The sequence below is a fragment of the Mucor mucedo genome, assembly GCF_025094135.1.
Source record: "Mucor mucedo strain NRRL 3635 chromosome Unknown EV154scaffold_98, whole genome shotgun sequence".
Lineage (NCBI taxonomy): Eukaryota > Fungi > Mucoromycota > Mucoromycetes > Mucorales > Mucoraceae > Mucor > Mucor mucedo.
In genome coordinates this window covers 41,059-68,002 of record NW_026252382.1, presented here as the reverse complement: position 1 = coordinate 68,002, position 26,944 = coordinate 41,059, and the positions used below count along the sequence as shown (strand labels likewise).

Below are 26,944 nucleotides of genomic sequence, written 5' to 3'. Positions count from 1 at the left end.
TAACCCTTCGTCAATGATTGGAATTAGAGCTATTTCAACAGCTATAAGTTGTTAGGTACCAGAGATGTGTAAAGGGCAATAATTCGAATGACTGACATAAGTATATGAAGAATAGCAAGTTGATCTCAGTAAAGCATAAAGACTAATAGTTACTGCGCAATGGATAACAGAATAAAACTACAGTTACTATATATATTCCTGCGTATTTAAATAACAAGTTTCATTAAAAAATTTATTCTTTGCTAATTGTTGTACACCAAGTATTAGCATGCTGTAGAATAAACTCTTGTTGTAGGGTGGATTAAATGGTTATGTCACAGATAGTGGTATTCACCTATTAACGTATTTCATCTAGTGGTTTTTGCCACATACAGAGCAAGCAAATTAAAGTATCGAGATACGATAATCATCTGCTTATTAGAACATGTACTGTAGGTATTACACCTCTATGAGGTATTACATCGTATCACGGTTTTTAAAAAAACGGTCGTCAGTCGCGTCTTTTAAACCAGACGCGGCCTGAAAAAAAAAAAAAAATTATTCTAATTCTTTTTTACCTAAACCTTGCACAATGTCAAAGCGTCAAAGAGAAGAAGCCAATATTGAGTCAATTAGGGCCATCCTTGGAGACATTCCTGTCAAGACGATTGAAGATTTATTGCACAGGTCTAACCAAAATGTCGAGACTGCGGTCAATTTGTATTTCTCGGACCCTTTACCAATTATACCAACACAAACTTCAAAAAACACAAGCAAGCCTAAATTAGAAAAACCAAAAGGAGAAATCAAATATTACATTGGCGATCTCGTTATTACAGGTAATTAGCGATTGTATTGAATAGACGAACCTATTTCTCAACACACACACTTAGGATGGTCCTTATTAAAGGGACCTAGTCCAGTCAAAGAAGGCAGTGTCATTAGCATTATGCGAGATAAAGTGAATAATTACTCCAACAAAATTGTTCGATTTGGATCTGGAGGAAAGGAATTAGGTCGATTACCAAAAGAGGTTGCAGACTACATTGCAGCCCTCATCGATTTTAACCTCTGTAAATTTGAAGGAACACTGGTATGGTGTCCACCTCAGTTGAAAATCGGTGAAGATATGATTATTCTTCTCAAATGCTACATGTTGCCTGCCGCCATGCACACCAATACTTTCATGTCAAGCGTCATTCCAAAAGCGAAGAGGGGCTTCAACAACAGGTCTGTGGAGGAACCATCGACTCTGAGAAAAATAGCGCTTCTCCAAATCTTCAAAAGCTTGGGTTTAAGGCCTGCTCGTTCTTCTATCCAAAGAATGAATGTGGGCAGCGATGACACTTGGGACTTGCTTTTACAAAATGTCGAGACAAAAGCGGAAGAGCCCGAAGAAGACGAAACAAATGAGTTTGACGAAGAAGAGAAAAAGGAAGTGTCAGACGATACGCTTGATCATATATACGAAAAGGCTCAAGTGTTTGATTCACATATTCAACCAATGGAACAACCTGATACAATGGCACTGGAATTGAAGGAATATCAAAAGAGAGTAAGATGCGTATATCAAGTGAAGTAGTAGTCACTAAATGGAAGATAATATATAGGCATTGGCATGGATGACAGCTAAAGAATCGACAGACGCATACGATGACGGGGATATCGATATGCGCGCAATACATCCTTTATGGGAAGAGTATGAGTTCCCAGCTGAATGTGAAGGCGATAACCGTTTCTTTTATTTTAATCCCTACAGTGGTAAAGAAAGGCAAACATGATGAATATGTAACAAAAATAATAATGTATACCGTAGGCGAATTAAGCCTGGAATTTCCAGAAGCATCCTCACAGGAAAAGGGTGGTATTCTAGCTGACGGTAACATGAAACTCCCACCTTTTTGCACTATCCGATTGATTGATGTAAACTGATTAATTTTTTTTTATAGAAATGGGACTCGGTAAAACCATCGAGATACTTAGTTTAATTCATACAAATCGATTTAATCGAGCCACTGACAAACCACCCACACCATTATTTACAAACGAACCTGTTGGAAAAAGTGCGAAAAAGATCATTAAAAAATCGCCTACCACACTTATCGTATGCCCAATGTCTCTACTGGCCCAATGGCGTGATGAGATTATTAGAGGATCTAAGCCCGGCACTATCACAGTTGAGGTTTTCTATGGAGATGAAAGGAGTCATAGCACGATCGAAAAAATGTGCCAATGGAATGGATCTGCGCCCGATGTGTTACTTACAACTTATGGTGTCGTGATGGGCGATTGGAGTAAAGTGCAGACCAATAGCTCGCACGCTTCACCATTGTTCGGCGTTGAGTTCTGGCGTGTTGTTCTTGATGAGGCTCACCAAATCAAGAATAAAACAACGAAAACATCCCTTGCTTGTAGAGACATTAAGTCGAAGCGTCGTTGGGCCGTTACAGGCACACCTATCCAGAATAAGCTTGACGATTTGTATTCACTTGTACGATTCTTAAGACATGAACCCTGGGCCAACCATACCTTCTGGAGAACTTTTATTTCAATACCCTTCGAAAAACAGGACCCTCGTGCTTTGACAGCTGTTCAAAGTGTATTGGAGCCAATTGTTTTACGTCGAACAAAAGCTATGCGCGATAGAAAAGGACGACCTATGGTGCCATTACCACCAAAGACGATCCATATTGAATACTTGACATTTTCACCAGAGGAACAGGATATCTACGATGCTATCTACAATGACTCACAAATCAAGTTTTCATATTTCTGTCAGGCTGGAAAAGTGGGTGTGAATTATGCCTCCATCTTTCAACTCTTGACTCGGTTGAGACAAATCTGCTGTCATCCTTATCTTGCACTGAAAAGTAAAGGAGATGACGAAGAAGTCAAATCAGAAGGCGGAAAGGGTATTCGTTTGGAGGATCTCATTGCAAAACATAATACAAGTAAAGCTTTGACCAACCAGGATATCCCATCCGAACATGGTACTTATGGATTGAATGTGTTGCAAAACATGCTGGCTTTACAAAAGGGGTCCTCACAGTCTGATATGGAGACTCAACACAGTTCACCCATGGACGCCTTATCAACAATGACGGAAGAATGCCCAATTTGTTTCGAAACACCCGAGACAATGATTGCATTGCCTTGTATGCATATGGCCTGTCGGATATGCGTGATGGATTATTTCCAGGTAAAGTAACCTTTATGTGTTTGTGGGAGTCATTGAATTTATGCACTGACCTATTATTTATAGAAAAAAGAAAACGAAGGAGCCGCTGGAGAATGTCCTATCTGCAGACAAGGTCCTATACTCCAAAGCGATTTATTAGAGATCGGACAGAAATCAAATGGGACAGAGACACCAGACTCCCAAAAGGGTAAAAATGTCAAATTTGATATTCGAAAAGCAGTAGGAGGGTTTAGACTCTCTACGAAAATGAACGCGTTAATCAGCCATCTGCGGCAGAATGAAAGGGATAATTGTAAGACTGTTGTGTTTTCACAATTCACTAGTTTCCTGGATTTGATTGGTGAAGCACTCGATTATGAGTGTATTCACTTTACACGATTAGACGGCACGCAATCTCAGGCTCAACGCGAAAAGGTCCTCTCATCATTCTCCAAAGCAGAAGAAGGCTCGGCTTCAGTCTTGTTAATCAGTTTAAGAGCTGGTGGCGTCGGTCTCAATTTGACCTGTGCTAACCGAGTGGTCATGATGGTACAAAATTCATGAGATCATTGGATGGATTTTTGTAACTAAAACGATCTCTTTCCTTTTTTTTTATAGGATCCATGGTGGAACTTTTCGATTGAGGCACAGGCTATTGATCGTGTTCACCGTCTTGGTCAGTTGAAAGATGTCACAGTGACACGATTTGTGATGCGAGATACTGTAGAAGAACGTATCTTAACGATCCAGAACCGTAAGCACGTGCTTGTCAATGAATTATATCAATCTCGAGATCATGCAAAGAACCGAAAGATGGATGACCTTCAATTACTGTTTAGTAAAAGTGGTGCACTTTAGACGATTTTTTTTTTTTTTAAAATGCAGTTGTAAATTGTTAATTTTTATTATGTATATATTATTCATATAAATACATGTCGTATTTATCATTAAAAACAAAAAGTTTTTTTTTTTTTTTATAAAAAGTTCAAACCAAGGCCTAACTGTAAGCCTCTCTTAATTTGGTCACCCTTTGCAGCAGTTAATGGTACACAGTAGTTCAATTCTATACGAGCTATACTATGACGATAAATCAAGCCGAGACCAGCCGAGATACTTGGTGATTTCATAAGTGCTTGTGCGGTAGATTGAAGGGTTGATCCCGAGGGTACATTTGTACCTGCGTTGATGAAGGCATGTGCTCTAAGTGGTTTACTTTCTAATTTAGGTAAAGGAGCAATAGCACTGATACCAGCTGCCCAATACATATTACCACCAAGAGCGTCACGATAGTCTCTAGGACCGACGCCCGCATTTCTAAAACCACGGATAGACAATGGGCCACCCAACAAGAAACGATCGGATACGGTAGATGCTTTCTTAGGGTCGTCATCGTCACTTAAATTAGCCAGCCAGCCAGCTCTGAAAGTAGTACTCATGACAAATCCTGGATGAAGGCCCAAAAACTCGTCAGTTTCTTTATCTTTCAAAATCTGTCCTCCTCCAAACTGGTGACAGAATTGGGATTCAAGCTCTGTTTTAAAGAAATGAGAATCGCCTAATCCCAAGACACCAGATAACTCCTGAGAGAGACGAAGGTAATGACCATTGGAAGGTAATAATATATCGTCACGACGTTCACGAACAAATACATGGTTGATGGATGACTTGAGAGAATGTCCAACTTCCTTACGAATACTAAATAGACATACATTTTAAGTTTTTTTTTTTCTTTCTTTCTTTTCGCATTCATCATGTATTCTTTACCTGAGTGAAGCACTGGGCGACACACGGTCAATTGAACGCCATGTCATATCGTAACTGAGTTCATGATAGCCAAATCGAGAAAGTGTCTTATAACGTAATCCTGCACCTCTAGCTAACTCTTCATAAGAGGATGTCAATGTATTATTACAGAGGACACGATGTGCATTAAAGTCAATATTCGAATCAGGCGATGCGTTCACAGGTTTTCCAAGCGTAAACTACCCTTGCTGCATTAATAACTTCCCTCCTTTCTTTAATAATCCAACAATCCTTCCTTTTTTTTTTCTTTTTTTTTTTATTTTTACCTGGAATGAAGAGCTATTTCTAGTACCAAAGGAAGCTACAGTTTCTAATAATTCAGCTCCACCAAAAACGTTACGTAAAGTAATTGATCCATTCTTTTTTTCGTTTGTAAATAGAGGTTAGATAAGTGCATTTTTATGAAAAAAAGATCGTCAGTCCTTTTTTACCATATTTCCTTCGTTGTTTCCAATCTCAGTGCCTGTCTTGATAAAGACACGGCTCTTTTCTTTGACTTGATAGACGACATTGATGGATCCTGGTGCAGCAAGAGGATCACTGTCTGTTGCGTTATCCAATAAGATATGAACATGATCAAAGATATCGAGACGCATTAAAGTTTCGGCCACGTCTTGAGACTTATTAATGACATCTGCGACATTTTTGGCTTCTAAAATTTTATTGGTGGCGGTTTGGAGAAAGGAAGGTCGTGTGCTTTTGGTGCCGAGGATAGTGACTGCATTGATATGAGCTTTAGAGCCTGCTGATTCCTCCAACTACAACAAAAAAAAACAATGTTAACATAAAAACTTCGTCATGGAGCTTTTATTAAAAAAAAAAAAAAAAAAAAAAAAAAAAAAAAAAAAAGCATACCAAAGCAAATAAGCGTCTTGAGGCTTCTGCTTGTTGTTGTCTAAAGCGTTGCTCCTCTTCAGTAGGTAACTATCAGAAAGAAAATATATAAATAAAACAATGAATTAGATGCAGCTTGTTTAAAAATTACTTGTGTGTCCTCCATTATAATTGTTTTTTCAACAAAAAAAAAAAAAAATCAACCGTGGAAGGGGGAAAATAACAGCTGGGGAATCTTATGTTTTGGATAGGCCAAATTTCCTGTTTGGGTTCAGCCAGTAAATTCAACAGTCACTGGCACCCTATATTTTTTTTTCTACAGTGTGATGGTATTTTGAATAATTCATGTAACCAGAACATGTAAACATTTATGAGTACTCTATTGTCTACATATATATAAAAAAAAATTGATGCGACATAAATAGCTGTCATACAAACTATTCACAAGGGGAATCATTTACGAAAGCATAATGTAGAATTTACAAAGTTTCCCAAAATTGGTAATAAGTGACGTCGATCGAAGAATTTTTCAAAAAAAAAAAAAAAAAAAAAAAAAGCTGTCAAAGAGCCAGATTTCTTTATATCGCAAAAAAAAAAAGAGAGATCTAAAATAAGCCTTCTTTTTTATTAATCAATCATGGTCACAACGAGTCAACAACAAGGACCTAAAGGAAGTGGAGGTTCAGCATTGAAGAGACTTAAAAAGACACTCCAGGCAGCTGGTGTTGTTGGACAAACCTCCAAAGCGAGTCGATCCAAAAAAGATCGTAAAAGAGGTGCACCTACCGAAGTGGGTCGTAATGATTCTGACAAGAAGCTTTCACTTATTCGTGGTGAATTCAACCCTTTTGAACATAAAATTCAAAAGACAAAGTTCGAAATTCTCGGTCGTAAGATGAAGGGTACCTCTGGTAAACCTAATTTAAGTAAGCAAGTGGGTGAAGAAAACGTAAGTGTTTATTTTGTCATGGATCTGTTGTCGCGCGCAAGAGAGAATCATGTTTGTCTCAAACCTCCCCCCACTTTTTTTTTTTTTTTTCATATATAGCGTAAGAAGACATTGCTCGTAGAAATGAGAAGTAAGAATCGTCGTGGTGGAATTATCGATAAACGTTTCGGTGAGAACAATCCTTCCTTGACACCTGAAGAAAGAATGTTGGAGAGATTCACCCGCGAAAAGCAAAAGTCCTCTCGATCCACCTCCATGTTCAATTTGGACGACGATGAAGAGGATTTATCACTTACTCATTATGGTCAATCCCTTTCTAATATGGACGATTTCGATGATGCTGGTCTTGGACTCAGTGACGATGAAGAGGACAAGAAGCAAATGGACGGTAAAATCGTATCTAGATTGCATTTCGGTGGTTTCGAAGATGAGGGAGGTGAGGATGGTGATAGACATAAATCTAAGCATGAAGTCATGAAGGAGATTATCGCCAAGAGTAAAATGCACAAGGTAAAAAAATAGGTCTCCCAGGAAGGCAGTCTCTCTTTTTTTTTTTTTTTTTTGTATATTAACCTTTGAGTGTAGCTTGAACGTCAAAATGCCAAGCAAGAGGATGATGAATTACGTGAGAACTTGGATGAAGAACTTGACGATATCCGAAGCCTTTTAGAAACAAAGCCTCGTAGACCTTTGCCCTCTCAAAACGCTGTTTTCAAGAGAAACGAAGACGAGAACCCTAGAAACGAAGTATTGGAAGATTACTCCGAGTATGATAAAGCCATCCGTGACCTTGCTACTGACCAACGTGCTCAAGCCACAGACCGTACCAAGACAGAAGAAGAAATTGCCATTGAAGAGAAGGAAAACCTCGAAAAGGCTGAGCGTGCCAGAAAGAGACGTATGGAAGGCCTTGATTCTGAAGATGAAGAAGATAGTTCCAGCAAGAAGAAGTCGCACAAGAAGAGAAAGGGTGCACCTCAAGCTGATGATCTTGATGACGATTTCCTTGCTGAATTAGAAGACGATGTCGCTCAACTTGGTAAAGGTTTGACTCTTGAAGATATCAGAAACAGTCTTGTTGATGACGATGAGGAGGACGATGAAGATGAGGAAGGTGAAGATGAAGATGAAGAGGATGAAGAGGAGGATGAGGAAGATGACGAAGAGGGTGAAACAGACAACTCGGATATTGAAGACATTGAAGAGGACGATGAAGAAGCACCTGTGTTTGGTGAAGATAATGGCGATGATGATATGAATGAGATTGGTAAAGCCGGTGTAGTTCAAAAGAAGAAGGTTGAAGCACCTGTCAAGGTTGAGAAGCGTGAAATTCCCTTCACTTTCGAATGCCCTACTACTCACGAAGAGTTCCTCACTATTCTTGAAGGTCTCGATGCCGAAGATTCCGTTGTGGTTACCAAGCGTATCCGTGTTTTGTACCACATCAAACTTGCCCATGGTAACAAGGAAAAGTTGACCAAGTTTTTGGGTGTTTTGGTCGACCATTTGGCCTATGTTGCATCTACAGTGTACCCTTTGCCTACCTCTGTTCTTCAAGATCTCGGTACCCATGTATTTGAGCTTTCTCAACAATTACCTGAAGCTGCTGCCGAAATCTTTACTGCCAAGTTGAAGAAGATGCACGGTGATATGGCTAAAAAGATGAAGCATACCAGCTCTTCATGGCCCGATGTTGAAGATTTAACTCTTCTCCGTTCTATTGGACAAATCTTTTCTACTTCTGATTTGACTCATCCTGTCGCCACTCCCGCCTTATTGTTCATGTGTCAAGCTTTAGGACAATGCCGCATTTCTTCTGAGATCGACCTCGGCCGCGGTCTGTTTTTGACATTATTGACATATGAGGTAATGTTTATACGGAATTCACACACATTTTACGAGAGGGAACTAAATTTTTTTTTTTTCTTTTTCTGTAATTTTTTTTTTTTTTAGTACCAAACTGTATCCAAGCGCTTTATTCCCGAGAGTCTCAACTTTTTAAACAGAGCTTTGGTGGCACTTGCACCCCAGGAAACCTTCGGAGATCATATTCCCGGTTATTTCCCCATGCCTGAAGGTACATCCGAACTCTCGATTAAGGATACGGAAGCCAAGGAAGCCGCAGTGATTGCTCCTCTTAAATTTGAACAAGTCAATGTTGAAACAGAAGAAGGAAACGATGGACTTCGTCTCTCACTTGTTCAAGGTACACTTCGTATGTTTGAACGTTATTTAAAGCTTTATGCATCTACACCAGCCTTTTTAGAAGTGTTTGAAGACAGTTTAAAGATTGTTTCTAAATTGAGCACACTAAGCTGGCATCAAGAACTGGAGACATTGATCAGTACAGTGCAAGGTCGTCTTGAAAGACAAATCAAATTCTGTAAAGAGAAACGTTCAAAGACACCACTTAGAATGCAAACACATCGTCCCATACCCATTGCTCAACACTTGCCCAAGTTTGAGAAGGCATACTCTATGGATCGTCATTATGATCCCGATCATGAACGTGCTCAATCTCATAAACTCGAGTCCCAACTCAAGAAAGAAAAGAAGGGTGCATTGCGTGAGCTCCGTAAGGATAACCAATTCATTGCTAGAGAAAAGGCTAAGGAGCGTAAGCAAAAGGATGAAGAATATAACAAGATGGTTAAGGGTGTTATGACAATTTTGGAAGGCGAACAATCTGAAATGAAACGTCTGGAACGCGAGAAAGATAAGAAGCATTAAAAAAAAATATAATACAATAGAATAAAAACAACGCACGGCATATTTTTTTTTTTATTATTAGCTTTTTTTGGCATTTTTTTTTTTTTTTAATGAATATTTAGGAAAGATATAAAAAAGGATTAGTAGTAGAAGTTTTTAGAAAACGGGGTCTTGTGACAATATTTAGTTCTCAGGTGTGTAACCTACTATTGGGTAGAACCACTAAAGTGCCATCCCAATATTCAAAACCCCCATGCCAATATTCATCAGGAGTGGTTAGCACCAAAGGGAATAAGGCAGATGGTACCGCACTGTCGTTTATTGGCAGATTCGCCGCGTACTTTCGGTAAGGTATTACGGATTTAGCAGTCTAAGCGGGTTAGGATGGAATTCGTTCTAGTTCTTTTTAGTTTCTATAAAAGGCAATTTTTACCATTCCATATGATCTGGACACCTTTCGTTTTTTGCTCAGGGTAATTTTTGATATTCCGAAACTACCTTGGTGATTGGGTATATTCCACTGGGGCGGTAATAAAGAAATGCTGTGTTTGAGACGATTCCAAATATCTGGTAATTTCATGTACATGGAACTTTTATCATGATATGTAGTTACTGGGAATTCCTTCATGTTATTAATTTTTTCTTTTTTATGTTGCGCCTGATTCCTTCTTTATTTGTGATTTTTTGTGTAATTATTATCCAATGTTTTTCTTCGGCGTTGTACGAAAACCGACAAAAATGCAAAAGGATCGAGAAAAAAAAAACAAGTTTCTATTTATACTAAAAACAGTTGTGTGGTATTTTAATAGAATAGAAAAAAAAAAGATGCAGTTTCTTTTCTAATTAAAACAAATAGCTTATCAATGCGGAAAATTAATAAGAAAATAAGCTTTTTTTTCTAAACACAAACAATTCTATCGGTTCTGACATGTCTTTTTTGCCCTTTTGTCTAGAAAACGTTACACACCTAGCGGTGATATCATAAGATGGCCTAAATAATCTGGATTCTAAATTGTCGTATAATTAGTCATGATGTCATGTCCGACCTGATTCATTTTGCACCAGCATTGACCTCTGTTGATCCTGAAAAAAAAAAAAAAAAATTATTTATATAAATAGTTGGGGTTGCTTGTTTCTTTTTTTTTTCCTTTTTTCTTTTTACTACTCCACACATACATTTCCTTTTCATAAAACATGATGACTGAAGGTAAGGAAATGATAGTCACATCCTTCATTAACACATGGACTAATGAACCAACAGTTGATAATACTATTCCTCTCGCAACTCCCACTCGGTTTTTAATCGAAAGTGGAGAATGGACACTCACGCCACATATTGGTGGCTCAATTCATAACGAAATGAACCCTTTTGATTGTAATTTTCAACAACGCATCACAGCAAAGCCCACTACTGATAAATGGACCCCTAGTCCCACATTAAAATCTGCAGTCATCTATACCTCTCCCGAACCTGAAATGACTTTAGATACAGTAAGATCACCCGAAACTCCACCCATGTCTGCCAGTGAAAGCCCTTCAAGTGCATCTTCTTTCAGCTCTATCTCTGAACAAACCTCACTCCCATATTCTCCTCAACAATCACATACCATGATAAATCCTCAATTCAATAGTTTCTCTCCGGAACAACAGGAGCAAAATCGTCGCAGTAGCCGAATTCAAACTAAGCAACCTTTTTTCTCTGAATATTTAAAAGAAAACGATGGCGATTTTAGCCCTAGATCTGCATCTGTCCAAAGCGGTCGCAAGAGACGCATTGTTTTTGAAGGTGATGATGCAGAAGATCGCAGAAAGAAATTTTTAGAACGTAATCGTGTTGCTGGTAAATAACTGAAAAAAAAAAAAAAAAGTTTCTGAAGTGTTCTTTGACTAATTAAAATTATATTTTTAGCATACAAATGCCGCCAAAAGAAAAAGAACTGGATGCAAGATCTGGAGCAAAAAGCTGAAATTCAAAATCATCACAACGAAGAACTCCGTTCACTGGTGGCACAACTCAAGGAAGAAAGCATGTACTTGCGCAACTTATTACTTACTCACGGTAATTGTGATTGTGATTCTGTACAAGCATACCTTCGAAAGACGTCAGTTGAGATTACTCGAAATGTACAAGTGTTACCGGTGGCACCTCCTATTAGAAGACATTCTACATACGCTCCTACTATGCCAGCCTTTGAAGGTCCCTTTAATCCTATGCCACCATTCCAAGAAACCTCTACAGGTTTAACACCATTTCTTAATACTGTCATTAATAAGTCTGAGCCATCAAACGATTATTTCTCCCAATCCCATGCGGATTCTGCTTAAGAATACGACCTTCATTATATTAGTTCATCGTTTATCCCTCCCTTTCTTTCATATTATGCTTTTTTTTTTCTCATCTCTTCTTTTCTTTTTATACAACATATCTCATGCAATAATCTATCTACCTACCCTCTTTTTTTTTTTCTAAAAAAAAAAAAATAACACTTCATATGCTATCCTTGTTTCTTTCTTTCTCGTTTAATCCATCAGCCTATTGTACATACAAAAATAAAGAGACCTTCATTTTTTTTCTTTTTCTTTTTTTTGTTCTTTCTTTTTTTGTCAATATTCCAGCAATTTGACTAATCGAGGCATAGATATGTTTACTCGGGGTCAGCTATACGAGTTCCGATACCCAATTACAAAAAAGCTTTTTTGTTTCTGTGATGGCGATTATGACATGGTTTTTATTTTCGCCCTAAAATGTATCACATAACCAGCAGTTTGGGTGGTCTTACTTGATTTGGATCCCAATGAAATGAGCCCAGAATAAAAAAGAAAAAAAAAAAAACCAAGATTTGAAAATCGCGATTGGCGGGTGATATTCATTTATCCCAAAAATAATAAATCGAGATGGGCCCGGGTAATGAGATATTAACCATTCATGACGTTTTGTTGATATTTCCCTCTTTTGAAACACTGTCACACAAGAATAAAAGAAAAAGTGTAACATGTAACCCTGTTGGGGGAACAGCTAAAAAAAAATATGCATGGAAATCACTTGATCCTCCGCTCATCGAAATAAAAAGAAAAAAAAAAAAGTGTGATGGTGCAATCAATTTTAGACCGTTATTTTTTTTATTATTATTATGGTGACAGAGTTCTTTATTTTTATTTTACAGTGCGGTCGATGAATGTTGTCCGTTTTAAATTGCCGTCATGTCAGTTACCAAGGGGATGCCACTACAAAAAAAAAAAAAATATCAATTTCTTCTTTCAATCAATCAATCTTTTTTCTTCCTTCCTTTTCCATGCCTGCTAAATAACTAAAAAAAAAAAGGGGGACAAAGATCGATGGGCTAAACTCTCATGATTTGCATTCCCACTGAATATCAAGGAGACTCTTGATTTTGCAGAAAGATGACAATAGTTTCAGGACTGACTTGAAATGTTTCTAATCCAAGTATGGATTATTTTAAGCTTGCCAATATGTTTTATAACAATCAATCAGCTGCCAACTCCCCCATTTAAGCGAACTTTTTACAAAGGTTTGAGCAATAATATGGTGATTTATTATCAATATAGGGTTACTTCTCAGATACTAACTTAGTTATGGAGTTTGGGAGAAAGTACATAGAATATTATCACAAGAGGGCTAATCAATCAAATCTAAACAGATGCTTAGCCCTACAAAACACTCAGGCCCTAGAATTACTAAATCGACTTTACGAAATAGTCAGATTTGCAGAAAAAGTGTTAGTTTTTAATCTATACTTTAATGTTTGCCAATTCGTAACAGCTACACTTTTTTTTTTAATAATAAAAAAAAAAGGGGGGGTCCATAATACAAAGAGCGTATTGAATGAAGTAACCGAAGAAAATTATGACAATCATGCCGAAAATAGTATGATACGTGATGAAGAAAGCAGCATAGGCATAACTTTTACGACAAGCTGAGTGGCACTCGCGTCTAATCTTTAAGTACTTTTTCGTGATGATTTGATCCCATCCTTGTACACAGTGATGGATGTTTCCGTTGAAGTGAGAAATCCGCTATTTGTAAGTAGTGCAACAAGAAACATTTGATTGTTATCTAATCAGTTATATCGTCAATTAATTATCCCTCTCCAGTAATGATATTACAGAACTTGACTGGTTAGAAAGAGAGTTTTTTTTTTTAACGGACAAAACAAGATTTGATGGCATCCTGTTTAAGGCAGATAATAAATCTGTTTCTTCCGCACTTGTTGAATTCGCTGGAGATGTCAACGACAATACTTCATATATAAAGGACACCAATGATATTAAAAAGCTGTACGTCAACATAGGTGTGGATCCATCTTTGCTTGGAAAAATGCTATCATAAACGAAATAGCATGACTGTAAATTTGTTTGTATCATAAATCACAAGCTTATCTTGTTTCTCGTATGCTCATCAATTTAAAACGCTGGCATAAATAGAGTCATACTTGGTAAATCCATTTTCATTAGAGCGAACTGGCTTTAAGAGTTTGACCAGAATAATTTCCCTATCCTAAACAATTTAACCTCACATAAACCTCAGAAAAGGTAAGTCTATAGTATGCATACTCTGATATTACACTCAAGTGTGATTTCCGGTTCGTTAAATGGTGTTAAAAACTATATTGGAATCAGTGATTTCAGTGAACACGCTTCCCGATAAATCGTGAAGACATTTTCTAAATCTTTATTGTAGACATTCTCGCATCCATCTTTTAAAAAACAAGCTGTGGTTTTAAATATATTATTAAGCGTAAGAAATCGCCAATAATTATCCAGATGAAACGACAATTCGACAAAGTAATTTATCAAATTTGACAACGCAATGTTGGCTAATCATTTTTGATTGGGCGCCATTTTTTTTTTTTTTTTTTTTTTTTTGGATTACAGCGCACATATTTGAAAATCGCCAAAAAAAAAAAATCGTATATCCCAAAATTATAGTAAGTCGAGGTGGGCCCGGGTAATGAGATACTAAACATTCATGACGTTTTGTTGATATTTTCTCCCCTGTTGAGACACTGTCGTACATGAATATAAGGGAGTGTAACATGTAACCCTATAGGGAACAGCTAAAATATGCATGGAAATCACTTGATGCACCGCTTATCGAAAAAAATTGTTCACTGGGTACAATCAAATTTAGACTGTTTTTATTTATTCCCTTTTTTTTTTTTTTTTTCTACCCTTTTTTTTTTTTTTTTTTTTTGGTTACTGGATGAGAGTTTTTTGTATTGCAACATTTGTTATTGCTTTTAATAGTGTCGGTTGCCACGTTATCGGACTTGGAAAGCGACAACAGGATGATGCTATAGCTACCCCGGGTATTTCTGAATTACGCCCACTTCCATGGGGAAAAGTAAACTTTATCCATACTACGGATACGCACGGTACGTTGTATTCATCATCATTTATACAAAAGAAGGTAGCTCTGACAAGAAAAAAGTTGTTTAGGTTGGTTAGAGGTAAAAAAAAAAAAAAAAACTATACTAGGTCTAGTAAAACGTGTGTATATTATTGTACTCAAAAGCTTTAAAGGGTCACTTGCTTGAAGGTGCTTATAATGGTGATTTAGGAGACTTTTATTCATTTACGGTAGGATAGGGTCTTGTTTGTATTTTACATAACAACATAGGCTGATATATATATATGTTTATAGATGAGAATGAAACAAAAGGCTCGTCATTTACAAAGGGATTTATTTATTGTCGATACGGGTGATACACACGATGGTAAAATGCAAATAATAAATTGACTCTTTTTTTTTTAAAAAAAAAAAAAAAAAAATCTTTTTCTTTTTAGGAAATGGTCTCAGTGATGTAACGTCACCCAGGGGAAAATTGTCCCAACCCTTGCTTACACACATACCTTATGATATTTTGACTATCGGTAAATTATATTTTTAATGTTTTCTTCTATGGATTTCTTTAAACTTCAGAGACTAACCATAAATAATTAAATCTAGGAAACCATGAGCTTTACGGTAAAAATTAGAAATTAGCCCATCATTCCCAAAATATTATTAAGGTTTTTTTTTTTTTTTTTTTAGTAAATGATGTCACTCAGGATGTGGTAGAAAACTTCAGACCACATTGGAAGGATCGCTATCTGACCTCCAATGTCTATTTTAAGGATTTGAACAATAACAGAACCGTGTCAATTGGGTAACATAATCAATGTTTACATAAATAAACTGACAACTCATCAAAACACAATGATTGATCTACGATCTAGTGAAAAGTATACCTACTTTGAAGGCGAATTCGGTACACGAGTTCTGGCATATGGATTCTTATTCGACTTTAGAAGTCATGGAAATAGGTCGGTCGTAGAAACAGTCCGACATGAAATTGAGCAAGATTGGTTTCTGGATTCTTTAACAGCTCATGAGCCGGATATTATTACTTTGATCGGTCATATTGGTCTTCGGTTTAATGAATTCTATATCTTAATCGATGCTATCCGAAAAGTGTATCCAACTATCCCCATCGCTATTTTGGGCGGGCACACGTAGGTCCCCTCCCTTTATTATTATTTTTTCGGTTAATCATTCTTCCCCTCCTTCGTTTTATATTAAGCTTTTTATTTTTAGGCACATTCGAGATTCTGTAAAATATGATCCTTGGGCCGCAGGTATAGAATCCGGAAGATATTTCGAGACCGTCGGATTCTTTTCAATGGACGCAAGTAGACTAGGAGAGAGAGAGAGGGGGGAAGGGCTTTTTATTTAGCCATAATATGGATGCTGATTTTTTTTTTTTTTTTTAGGATTTTTCAAAGGACAATGTCACTTTTGCCAGACGTTATCTTGATCAAAATAGACAAACCTATATATATCATTCAGTCAATAATAATGAAACTGAGTTTGACACTGAAGTTGGACGCAATATTACAAACACTATTTTTGACCTTCGCAAGGAAAACAGCTTGTCTACTATCTTGGGTTATGCACCGCAAGATTATTATTTAACTGCGGCTGACCCAAAAACCAATTCAAGCGTATTTCATTTGATTATGCAAGGTATGATTCATATATTTATAAGGATTAGAATGTCAACTTTGTCACTAAAATACTATTCTAAAGAGGTATTACCGAAAATTGTGGCCAAAGAGGACTTAAAGAACCCACCTTACTTCCTATTGAATTCGGGTGGTGTTCGCTACGATGTTTACAAGGGGGCATTTTCCAAGGACAACATGTACCAACTGTCGCCCTTTGAAGACGAGTTTTTCTGCATTGAAAATGTGCCACGTGACATTGTTCTGAGACTATTGCCTATTTTAAATAAGGAAGGTGAGGCATTGAAGAAACGAGGCGTGTGGCCTTACAATGAGAGGGTTTCACAAGATCAGCAAGCGTATCTTCATCAACAAGAAGTGCGTACGCCTGGATATGCTACCACAGACGATTTTGGAACCGATGGTAATTTAAATGACCCCCCCCCCCCCCTCAATCACTTTTTTTTTTAAAATTTACTAAAATATGAACTCTCTTATAGGCGATGATACGGTTCATGTTCCAATCCCGTATTTTGACTTGCCTGCATTTGTAGCCAATGATGTGCCTTCTACGGCATTCATTGATATTATCTATGCAGATTTCATTGACTCTCAATTACAAGACTTGTTGTTCCAGCTTTCACACAAGAACTGGACCGTGATTAAGCCGTATGGTAATGTAACCAGCAGTACAATGTGGGTTGATTTCGCTAGCAAATATTGGAGTCCCTGATTGTCTTTTTTTTTTTTTCGGCTATCGGTATATTAGCTTCCCACAGTTAAAAACCGGCCCGAGATTTTTTTTTTTTTTTTTTGCCCTTAATAATTCTCAACTCCCCGCAAATATCTTCACTTATAAAAAAAATAAAATAAAAAATTGGTTCTAATTTTTCTACTTTTTTTTTATTTCTATTAAAACATTGCAAAATTAGGTGAATCATGGCGTCTAGCTCAAAAGACACACCTGGTGTCGGAAAGAGATCTTTAAAGGCACCTCAACTCCGAGATGCTGCTAAACAAAATGCAGAAATAAAGCAAGCTTCAGGCACGATTCGTGTCGGACTCATGCTTATCGGTATTGTCATTGCCGCAGTTGCTTATGCCTTTCCCAACTTGTCTTCCATTCTTAATGGCGAAAAGATTGTTGATCAATGTAAGCAAACTTTAAATCTAGTCCCTCCTTTTTTTTTTTTAAAAAAAAAAAAAAGCTAAACCTTTTTCGTGTAGCTTCATGTCAAAAGTACGCCTTAATGATTGACGCCGGTTCAACAGGATCGCGTATTCATGTGTATCGATTTCACCAATGCACACATCTGGAGCCCGTAAGATTAGAAGAGGAGGAACTTTTCGCACAGACCATTCCCGGTTTATCCGCCTACCCCGACAACCCACAACAAGCTGCGGAATCACTTGACGTTTTATTGAAAGAAGCCCAAGCGCTCGTCCCAGTGCAACTTCAAAAAAGGACACCGATTGCTGTCAAGGCAACCGCTGGTTTACGTCTCTTGGGCCAAACCAAGGGACAAGATATTTTGGATGCAGTGCGTCATCATCTCGAGACCCATTACCCTTTCCCTATCGTCGGTGGTAAAGAGGGTGTAGCTATTATGGATGGTCGTGATGAAGGTGTCTTTGCTTGGATCACCGTGAACTTTTTGTTGGGCAATTTTGACCCTTCCCCTATCTCTCGTCCTACAGCTGCCGTACTGGATTTAGGTGGCGGATCGACTCAAATCGTGTTTGAACCTGATCTTTTAGAAGACGGTACTTTACCCCCACTTCCCGATAACGATTTTAAGTATGTTTTGAACCATGAAGGTCGAGATTACCTGTTGTATCAACATTCCTATCTTGGTTATGGCTTGATGGAAGCCCGTAAACGTATTCATCAACAGGTTTTAGATCAAGCTTTGGAGGATGACTTATCACATGCTTGCTTGCCTCGTGGTCTTGCCTGGGATTACACCAAAGGCACGGACCCTGTCCAATTTCTCGGTGCTGGTAGTTTCTCTGACTGCTTGGGCGTAGCCGATCTCATGTTAAACAAACACAAGGAATGTGATTTCTCACCTTGTTCCTTTGACGGCATTTACCAACCTCCCATTGCCGACACTTTCACGAAGGGACCCATCTATATCTTTTCTTATTTCCATGACCGTACCATTCCTCTTGGTTTACCCGCCTCTTTTCGACTTCCGGAACTGGCCCAATTGACAGAATCGATTTGTTCAGGTGCCTATCTGGAAAATGTGACGGATATTGCATTGAAGGATGAGTTATTGGATCGTCCTGAATGGTGTCTTGATCTCTCGTTTATCTACCGATTACTCTCCTTTGGTTATGAGATTCCCGATGATCGTGAATTAACTGTGGCTAAAAAAATTGATGGTGTGGAGACAGGATGGTGTTTGGGTGCTGCCATTGCTATCTTGGGTGATAATTCTCTTCGGGACTTGACATAAGCTTTTATATATACCAACGATTTTTTTTTTTTTTTTTTTAATATATATATATATTTTTATATATAAAAAAAAACTCCAAACTTACAAAACATATTTTTATTATAATTATTACTCGTTTTTTTTTTATATCACCCAACCGGGAGGAGAGAATACATAGACCATGTCTGAATCCTTGAGGATCAGAGAAGGAACAGGATTAGCATATACAAAGGGTAACTCGTTCCCCAACTCATTATCTGGAGCACGAAACAGACCGATCGACAAGACCTCATGTTTGATCAAGAGGGTTTTAAACAGTGAAGCATAGTTGCGACCGACAAATTCCATGGGCATATGTATGCTGGTGAGATGGGGGGCTAAACGTGCAGCGGCTGAAGCAGTCTTGATTTCGGGCGTGGTGGAAAACAAGTAGGCAGCAGAACCATCATACAGAGGACCGGGCATCCCACACAAGGTCTTGATGATGGATACAATATCTGGCTTATAATAAGTTTGACTGAGCAAGACATTACTGATGAGACTATCTGCAACCACGTCACCTGCTGCATAGGCAGGCGTGTAGAATACATCAATTTCTTCCGCCACATCTTTTCCTTGCAAAAGATGCATAAATTTAATATTGGATTTCTCAACTATTTCAAATAAGCGTCAGTACCTTTATATATATATATATATTGCAAAAAAAAAAAGGGGGGGGAGGAGACTTACTGAGGTTGACAATGGTATATGCATCTTTAGGCCTTTCCTGTAACAACAAGTCTAGGATGTGACTTGCCATGCTATAAACAATGATGCGTAAGTGATTGTTAAAATGAGTGGTCATTGCATAGATGGTACTTTACACAGCAGGACTATCTGAGTTACGTTCATATTGATCCAAGCATTCTTTCTCGCTAAGATGGGTAAAAATTAGAAAATAGAATAAATAGAACAGTTTTTTTTTTTTGTTACCTCATGACTACCACTTGTTTGGCTCTTTTTGCACCTGCTCGAAGAAGATCATCTGGATGCCTACAATTACCCTATTGAAATACCTTAAGTTTTTTTTCTTTTTTTTTTTTTTTTTTGGACCAATATAAACAATCATCGTAATACAAACCTCCATGAAGTAGACTTTGGGAAAGGTATTGATCAGATCGAATATTTTGGGCGACGGCTTTTTCGAGCAAAGCAAAACAATGTCCTGAAGATCTTCAGGTTTAATGTTGGGCGATCTTAGATTATAGATAAACTTAAACATGTTGATCACTTCACGATGTAAGCAGACGAGAACATGTCCATTCATGCCCTCTGTGGAACTAATCGTGACGTCTTCCAGCTCCACAGGTTTTTCAAGCAAATAACAGAGTGGCAAGGAGGTATCATCATCATAATTATCTTCAGAGGAAGAACACTTTCCAATGCGTTTAATTAAGGCACGGCTTCCTGTCAAGATGGCATGTCGTTTCGAAGGGAGTTTTGAAACTGCATAGGATTTTTCGGAAGGAGGTCGGTCGGATCGAGCACTTTTCTGAGACATGTAGGATCGGACCGTGCTTGTGGAGGTAGACGGCTTTTGTTGACCCTGTGGTTGTGGTTGCTGCTGCCGTTGCTGCTGCTGATAGTGAGTGCCAAGCACTTCATGCGTCAGATGATCCTGTTTAGAAGTAATAGGCATAGTGGCGGAAGAAGAGGGCTCATTGTGTGAGATGACATAACCTCCCTGTTGAGTTTCATAAGCTGTTTCAAAAGGGTCCTTATTGTATTCATCTGGTTTACTCTAAACAAATATGAATTAGACAATTATTTTATCTTTTTTTTCTTCTCTCTCTTATGCAATGCATCTATTTTACCAGAGTAGAAATATCTTGGACTTCTTTTGGTCCCTCCGCTATATAAACACACTTATCAGAACTTTGGATTACATATGAATTGCTTGGGTTCAACAGAATTTCAAAGTCATTGCGTGAAGACATGAAGGTCTTGATAGCAAATAAAATCACTTGAGCCTCTTCAAACAAAAACTATTTATAGATAAGTACCAGAGTTTTTTTGTTTTTTTTTTTTTTTTTTTTTGTTTATATTATTACCAATGCCGCTTGTCCAAATGTTAGACCAATGATACATTCAGGTGCGCTTCCTGTATAGATTTCATTACATGATCCATCATCTACGGGAAAAAAAAAATTCCAAGGGAGGGATTAGATGTCTATGCTTTTCCCCTTTTTGGGGGTTGAAATTACGTTACCAAACTGAGCTTGCCATCCTTCATCATAACTATTAATAGGTTGTCTTTGATGAAGCAAATTTGTGAGTAAAGTAGAAGCACCTCTACAACGACAATTCATGGCCAGTAAATATTGTTTAAATTCTCGTACACAAATGATTTCTTTAGCCACTTTTTGATAGATGGCGGTACTGGGAGATAAATTGTAAGTGTAGATAGGAACATCGTGACTAACAGTATGGCAATACAATGACCAAAGTCTAACTGTATTTCGCTCATCTTCTTTGGATGGATCTGAGGCATTTTGATCTTTTTTTTTGGGGGGGGGAGGGGATTAGATGAATAATCATGCGCGCATAATAAAAACAGTAGTAATTACCTGATATTGTAAAGATAGCTTCGGCGTATCTTGCTTCCTACAGATATAGAGAGAGAAAGGTGTTATGATGTTTCATCCATGTGTAAGTATACTATTTTTTTTGTTGTTGTTGTTGTTGCTTACGACACGCAGTAAAGTTTTTTCGTCCTACAATAAACAGATGAGAAATAAAGACATCATCAATCGTAAAAAAAAGTTTATTATTTACCAAAACAGATCCGTGAAGAAATTGCACTCGATGACCCCATATTGAATTACGTTCCATCATTTTCAATTGCTCTGTCGGTCGATTGATATCCAGAAAGACTACACTTAGATGAAATTCTGTATTTTCCTATTCAATTGTATAAGTAAAATATAACCCCCCCCCCTTTTTTTTTCCCGCATTATTTTACTCACTGTATTTAAAAATCCATCAAGGATCTCAATCACTTGGTCTGGTGTGAAAGAACCCACGATAAGAATAAACGGCGTAGATCCTTTACTAACATGACCTTCACCATCTAAGCGCTATTTAATATGCGTACCATGGAGATGCTTTCATTAAGGCGGGGCCCTTACCTTTGCGTTTCCGAAAAGTCTCGGATACATCGCCAATAAGACCAGGCAGTACAGAAAGTGCAATTACGATTAAGAGCATCATTACTACTCTGCTGCCTTGTGTATTAGGTGTGATATCTACATTGGCACTATTTTAGTAATAATGAGGTATTTTTTTTTCTCTCTCTTTCTTTCTTCGTACCACCATAACCGACGGTTGACAGTGTCACCATCACGACATACCTAAAAATAAAAATAAAATAAAAATCAATCCATTGAGACCTAGTTATAAGAGAGTTTGTCAAGAAACTTACAAGGATTCCAGAATGGTATAATTATGATCGCCAAATGTTACTTCTGTATATTGAAATGCACATGTTCCATTATACAATAGTACAACTAAAGTACTAACGAGGTGTATTAATTTCGTTTTTAAAGGGTCGATGGGCTTATCTAAGGTTTTTTTTTTTTGTGCGGGGTGCGATGAATGTTTTGTTTATATGTTACATGTTTGTCTATTTACCTGTGATTTGTAAATTGATTTTAATTTTCATGACACTTTTGATTCTCAAGAGCAAGACCCAACTTCGAATGAAATACGGCACTGATGATAAGGGGAGGGGAGGGGGGAGGGTTAGATTTTCATGAAATAAACTGGGTAAAATACGTTTACCATATATATATTGACCATGAGGGATATAAGTTGAGATTAGAAAAGGAATTGTAGTCAGCATCTCAATGCAAAACCTAAAACTAAATAAGACCGCTGTAGGATGCTTTGTGATGAAAAATCCTAACAGAAATAAAAATTTGATTAAAGATTACATGAGTTGTGTACATATTTTATAAGCGCGCGCGGTACGCGTGTGTGTGTATGTGTGTATGAGGGCTTTATTCACTTACGGATGGCAAATGAACACAGATCCCAATAGGTCAATGCTAGACACACTAGCCTAGTTATCAAAAGAAGGAAAATCATGTTATATTACTTTTCCTCTCATGAGTCACTTATTAAAAAAAAAAAAAATTAATATACCATAAATCATAAGATCTGTATTTATAAAGCCAAGGCGGGTACAGATTCACATCTGCTTCTTCCTTCATTTCGACCAGATATGCAATACAAAATATGAGATCAACTAATAAATCTAAATTAACCTAATATATAAACTCTTAATGACTTTTTTTTTGCTTATGCATAAATATAAAAAAACTTTTTACAAATAAAATGATGGTCTTTTTGGCAAAGAGCAGGCTTTTCATAAAGGCAATGTGTGGATTATACATGAAAAAGTGCTGCATGCGCTCTGTAAAAGATCTTTTCTGAGTGTCATGTCTAATAATAATAATAATAAAAAATAATTAAATAACACTTTTTCCCCCCCTAAGCTAATAGAGAATACAACAACAATAATAATAAAAAAAAAAAGGGATAAGGTTTACCGAGCTTTTCTTCTTTCATATCTGTAATTTGCACGAACTGTACTTAAATTGACATGAGACTGACGCATAAACAATCCGTCCAACGAACGATTTGTTGGTATTGATTCAATCACTTCTTTTGCCCTATATATAAAAATTATATATACAAATAATAAACAATCCAAATCATTCCACCTTCTCAATCACACACACAAACAATAATAATTACTTTGGATCTAGCGCAGGTAAGACAAGATCAGTGGGACGTTCGTCTTCATCGCAGGAAGAAGAACCGTTTCGTTTGGGTAAAATTGAAAGTCGCGCTGACAATTTAGGTTTGCAACACTGTCGTTGTTCCATACGCCGTTTTTTTCGCTTGACAATACTACTACTGTGATTACTTGCTCTTTCGTCTGCATCACTGTTGCCTCTCGACGACGATTCATCGCTGGAAGGTGGGGGAATGGTGCCGTAGTTGGTTGTTTCAACGCATAAACTATTCTCTTCATCGTTCGCTTTCTGTCTACCAGAGAGCATTTTTGGTTTTTTTTTTTAAAAAAAAAGAGAGAGTTAAAGAAGAGAAATAAAAAGGGGAAAGGATAAGAACAGTTCTTGCTTATAAGCCTTCACACGTCACACACATATACACACACACACACACACACACATAATAAAAGGTGATGCGGCATTTTTTCTATTGAGGGTAATTTCACTTTGACCGCACGTGGAAAAATAGAGAACATCCCCCCTCAAAACACTGTGCAATTTTTTTTTCTTTTTTGGCCGGGGAAAAGAGAAGTGATAGACCTTTATAAGATATATAATCATGCACAGCTGTTTATCTCTCCCTAATATGGTCTAGACTTTCTGTTTAAAAAGTGAAAACTGTATATTATTTATTTTTTATTGATGAATAAAAAAATGAAGGAGTTTACTCTTCAGCAACAACAGGAGCAGCCTTCTTGGGCTCATCACCAGTAGCTCTGGTGTAGATAACTTGAGCGTGATGGCGAGAGATGGCCTTGATCAAACCTTGGGCTTCGAGCTCACGGATGGCAACACGAGCCAAAGAACCGTTCAACTTAAGACGATCAACCAAAACGGATTGAGAGATGAGCTTGTAGGTAGGGACTTCCTTGAACAAACGATCGTAGGTAGGCTTGTCGAGAATAACAATGTTGTTAGACTTATCCTTAACCTTCTTAGCGGACCACTTCTTCTTGGCCTTCTTTCCACCAGAGGATGAGCTAGGCTTACCAGCAACGTCTTTTTTAGCCTAATTGTTTAAACACATTGTTAGTTTAATAGTTCTTTTTTTTTTTTCAAACAGTCGAAATGTAAAAAAAAATAGAGAGAATGACGGAAACATAAGCCAACAGTAAAATATCCCATCCACCTTCACTATCTGATTTTTTTTTCTTTTCATCTTCTCCCACTCCTTTTCATCCATCCATCCTCTTCTTTTAAATCATGTTGCATCGGTTAATCGTCATTTACTGTTGTTGGCTTCCATCATCTCTTTCTTTTTTTTTTTTTCAAATCTTCTATAATAGTGCTGTATGTACGAACCATTTTTGATTAGAGGAGGAACAAAACTATGGCAGCCTGCCACACTTGTTCTTGTAGCTCGCTTTTCGCCGCGGAGATCCTTTTTCCTTCCCCGCAAGTCACACTTTCGGTCCGGACATTTTTTTTTTTTTTTTTTCTTAAATTTCTGAGATTGGGGAGAAAGGTGACTTTGAAATTATCAAAAATCGTGCTAAATACCTTTCCCATATAATTTTGACAGGTAGTCAAGCGGAATTAGGGAAAGCTTAAATTTTTTTTTTTTTTATAGTGGTTAGTTTCGTTTTGATAGAACCCTGGTTTTGATGCATGCACAAAATCAGTATTGTTGAGGTGTAGAATAGTTACTAAAGAGCCAAAAGGATACAGGAGAGTTGATTAAAAATGATTTCAAAAGCTTCGAGAAAAAACAAAAACCCATCTTATAAGTGAGGCTATGAGTAGAAAGTTCACTAATAAATGAGGTTTAGTCCCCCATGCCGAAGTTTATCCCCTCATATATGCATATTGTACTAAAAAGCAATGCTTTTCATTTATATCAATCAGATCCAAGCTAAGACAAGTGAGATCAAAAGTCAAAACTTGAGAGAAATGACTGCATTACTTTCATGTCATCGAAACCTGATCTACTAGACATGTTTAATATTGGAAACTTATCTGCGGTACATAAAAAGAATGCACACTTGAAAATAAAGAAGGCCTTGTCATGGATGATTAAAAAATGTCAAGTGTTTAAATTATTCCAATGATATTAAACCAGAGACATTTAAAAGAAATCCTAAACCCTTCGAACGTTACAACCAGCACTCGAAAGACAATAACCTTCTTTTTTTTTTCTTCTTCTTCTTATTGTAAAATAATTATCACTTCCATCTTGTCCAAACTTTATCTTGTACACTACCAAAATTAAAAAAAAAAAAAACTGAACCCTTACATGGCCCCATAATGATGCAAATAAAAAGAAAAACGTGCTTTTCGGTTTGACAAAGAACAGATGGTTCCGGCCTGATACATAATCAGTAGCTGATATCAAAAGCTGCACTAACGTCATCCTTCCCCAAATGTATAATAATCTAATAACAGCAACAAAAAAAAAAAAAGACGAAAATGCAGTAGATGACGTTTCTAATGAAAATGTCGTATGAAAAAACGTGCCCTTTGCTTTTGTAACGATTTTGACATATGTTTGCCACCCTTATTCTGTTTATTTTAAACTCTCTTTTTTTATTTAAAAAAAAAAAAATCTTAATTTTCTTATTGCTCATCGCATCATGTAATGCACTCTGCGGGTTCACTTTGTCGGCAATATGACTTACAGATGCAATGTATGAGGATAAAAAAAAAAAAGCTCATCTGGATGATGATGCCTCATACACACGATATCATATCGGCATGATGAATGGCAACATAAAAAAAAAAAAAATGAGCTTATGCCGGTATTTTCGGTATACTATTGCAATGACATCCTCATTTTCTCTCTCTCTCTCTTTTTTTTTCCTTATACAAATGTATAAATATGAATGCATTTAGTTATTTCATTTTTTTTTTTATTATTATTATTCTAAAAAACCTCATCTCTTTACATACTTATCTTCATATGCAATTCACTGCCACATTAACTCTTCTTGCTTTAGTAGCTTTCTTTGGTACAGCCATGTCATCACCTACACCCGATGAATACCACAAGGAAATAGGATGTTTCGCTTATCCAGCCACCACAAGAACCCCTTTCTGCACTCCAAATTAAAAAAAAAAAAACCTTGTTCCCCTCAAATTTTTTTTTCTTTTTATATGCGTTGTAACAGTACACTCTCTTCTATTTATATCTAGTCATTGACCTATTTATCATCCCTTCCCCACACTTTCAAATCATATAATAAATTATTATATTTTAATGACCAGTCTACTTTTTAGT

At 37.1% G+C, this 26,944-nt stretch overlaps 8 protein-coding genes across 8 annotated transcripts; 4 read left to right on the top strand and 4 right to left on the bottom strand.

The window, feature by feature from the left end:
- Positions 1–571: 571 nt before the first annotated feature.
- On the top strand, positions 572–4,015 carry EV154DRAFT_539598 (P-loop containing nucleoside triphosphate hydrolase protein; the record flags this gene model as incomplete). The annotated part of the gene is made up of 7 exons (XM_051604354.1): positions 572–818; positions 873–1,534; positions 1,590–1,740; positions 1,796–1,858; positions 2,133–3,178; positions 3,242–3,706; positions 3,776–4,015. 7 exons carry the CDS (start codon positions 572–574, stop codon positions 4,013–4,015), a joined length of 2,874 nt encoding a protein of 957 aa, XP_051454233.1.
- Positions 4,016–4,066: 51 nt separating this feature from the next.
- On the bottom strand, positions 4,067–5,996 carry EV154DRAFT_519795 (surface antigen-domain-containing protein). The gene is made up of 6 exons (XM_051602763.1): positions 5,946–5,996; positions 5,816–5,884; positions 5,392–5,718; positions 5,227–5,319; positions 4,922–5,139; positions 4,067–4,852 (listed from the first exon to the last, which is right to left on the bottom strand). Exons 1-6 carry the CDS (start codon positions 5,958–5,960, stop codon positions 4,132–4,134), a joined length of 1,443 nt encoding a protein of 480 aa, XP_051454232.1. The 5' UTR covers positions 5,961–5,996; the 3' UTR covers positions 4,067–4,131.
- Positions 5,997–6,385: 389 nt separating this feature from the next.
- On the top strand, positions 6,386–9,526 carry EV154DRAFT_605324 (nucleolar protein 14). The gene is made up of 4 exons (XM_051607466.1): positions 6,386–6,743; positions 6,843–7,253; positions 7,329–8,609; positions 8,697–9,526. Exons 1-4 carry the CDS (start codon positions 6,432–6,434, stop codon positions 9,471–9,473), a joined length of 2,781 nt encoding a protein of 926 aa, XP_051454231.1. The 5' UTR covers positions 6,386–6,431; the 3' UTR covers positions 9,474–9,526.
- Positions 9,527–10,811: 1,285 nt separating this feature from the next.
- Positions 10,812–11,777, top strand: EV154DRAFT_426819 (uncharacterized protein; the record flags this gene model as incomplete). Its single annotated transcript, XM_051596321.1, has 2 exons — positions 10,812–11,292; positions 11,362–11,777. 2 exons carry the CDS (start codon positions 10,812–10,814, stop codon positions 11,775–11,777), a joined length of 897 nt encoding a protein of 298 aa, XP_051454230.1.
- Positions 11,778–14,643: 2,866 nt separating this feature from the next.
- EV154DRAFT_545198 (nucleoside phosphatase family-domain-containing protein) lies at positions 14,644–19,009 on the top strand. The gene is made up of 12 exons (XM_051604641.1): positions 14,644–14,852; positions 14,990–15,050; positions 15,115–15,187; positions 15,258–15,344; positions 15,421–15,438; positions 15,505–15,619; positions 15,690–15,965; positions 16,048–16,138; positions 16,224–16,878; positions 16,955–17,150; positions 17,405–17,607; positions 17,682–19,009. Exons 1-12 carry the CDS (start codon positions 14,674–14,676, stop codon positions 18,914–18,916), a joined length of 3,189 nt encoding a protein of 1,062 aa, XP_051454229.1. The 5' UTR covers positions 14,644–14,673; the 3' UTR covers positions 18,917–19,009.
- A 745-nt stretch (positions 19,010–19,754) lies between these two features.
- Positions 19,755–22,881, bottom strand: EV154DRAFT_539592 (uncharacterized protein; the record flags this gene model as incomplete). The annotated part of the gene is made up of 13 exons (XM_051604353.1): positions 19,755–19,809; positions 19,868–19,938; positions 20,016–20,468; positions 20,749–20,919; positions 21,139–21,431; positions 21,502–21,538; positions 21,625–21,648; positions 21,710–21,835; positions 21,901–22,004; positions 22,063–22,154; positions 22,356–22,494; positions 22,715–22,817; positions 22,867–22,881. 13 exons carry the CDS (start codon positions 22,879–22,881, stop codon positions 19,755–19,757), a joined length of 1,683 nt encoding a protein of 560 aa, XP_051454228.1.
- Positions 22,844–24,110, bottom strand: EV154DRAFT_329253 (uncharacterized protein). The gene is made up of 5 exons (XM_051594987.1): positions 23,693–24,110; positions 23,485–23,607; positions 23,263–23,377; positions 23,078–23,199; positions 22,844–22,994 (listed from the first exon to the last, which is right to left on the bottom strand). The coding sequence occupies exons 1-5, from the start codon at positions 23,998–24,000 to the stop codon at positions 22,937–22,939; spliced, it is 726 nt and encodes a 241-aa protein (XP_051454227.1). The 5' UTR covers positions 24,001–24,110; the 3' UTR covers positions 22,844–22,936.
- Positions 24,111–24,327: 217 nt separating this feature from the next.
- On the bottom strand, positions 24,328–25,051 carry EV154DRAFT_519778 (S25 ribosomal protein). The gene is made up of 2 exons (XM_051602762.1): positions 25,033–25,051; positions 24,328–24,739 (listed from the first exon to the last, which is right to left on the bottom strand). The coding sequence occupies exons 1-2, from the start codon at positions 25,033–25,035 to the stop codon at positions 24,395–24,397; spliced, it is 348 nt and encodes a 115-aa protein (XP_051454226.1). The 5' UTR covers positions 25,036–25,051; the 3' UTR covers positions 24,328–24,394.
- Positions 25,052–26,944: the final 1,893 nt, after the last annotated feature.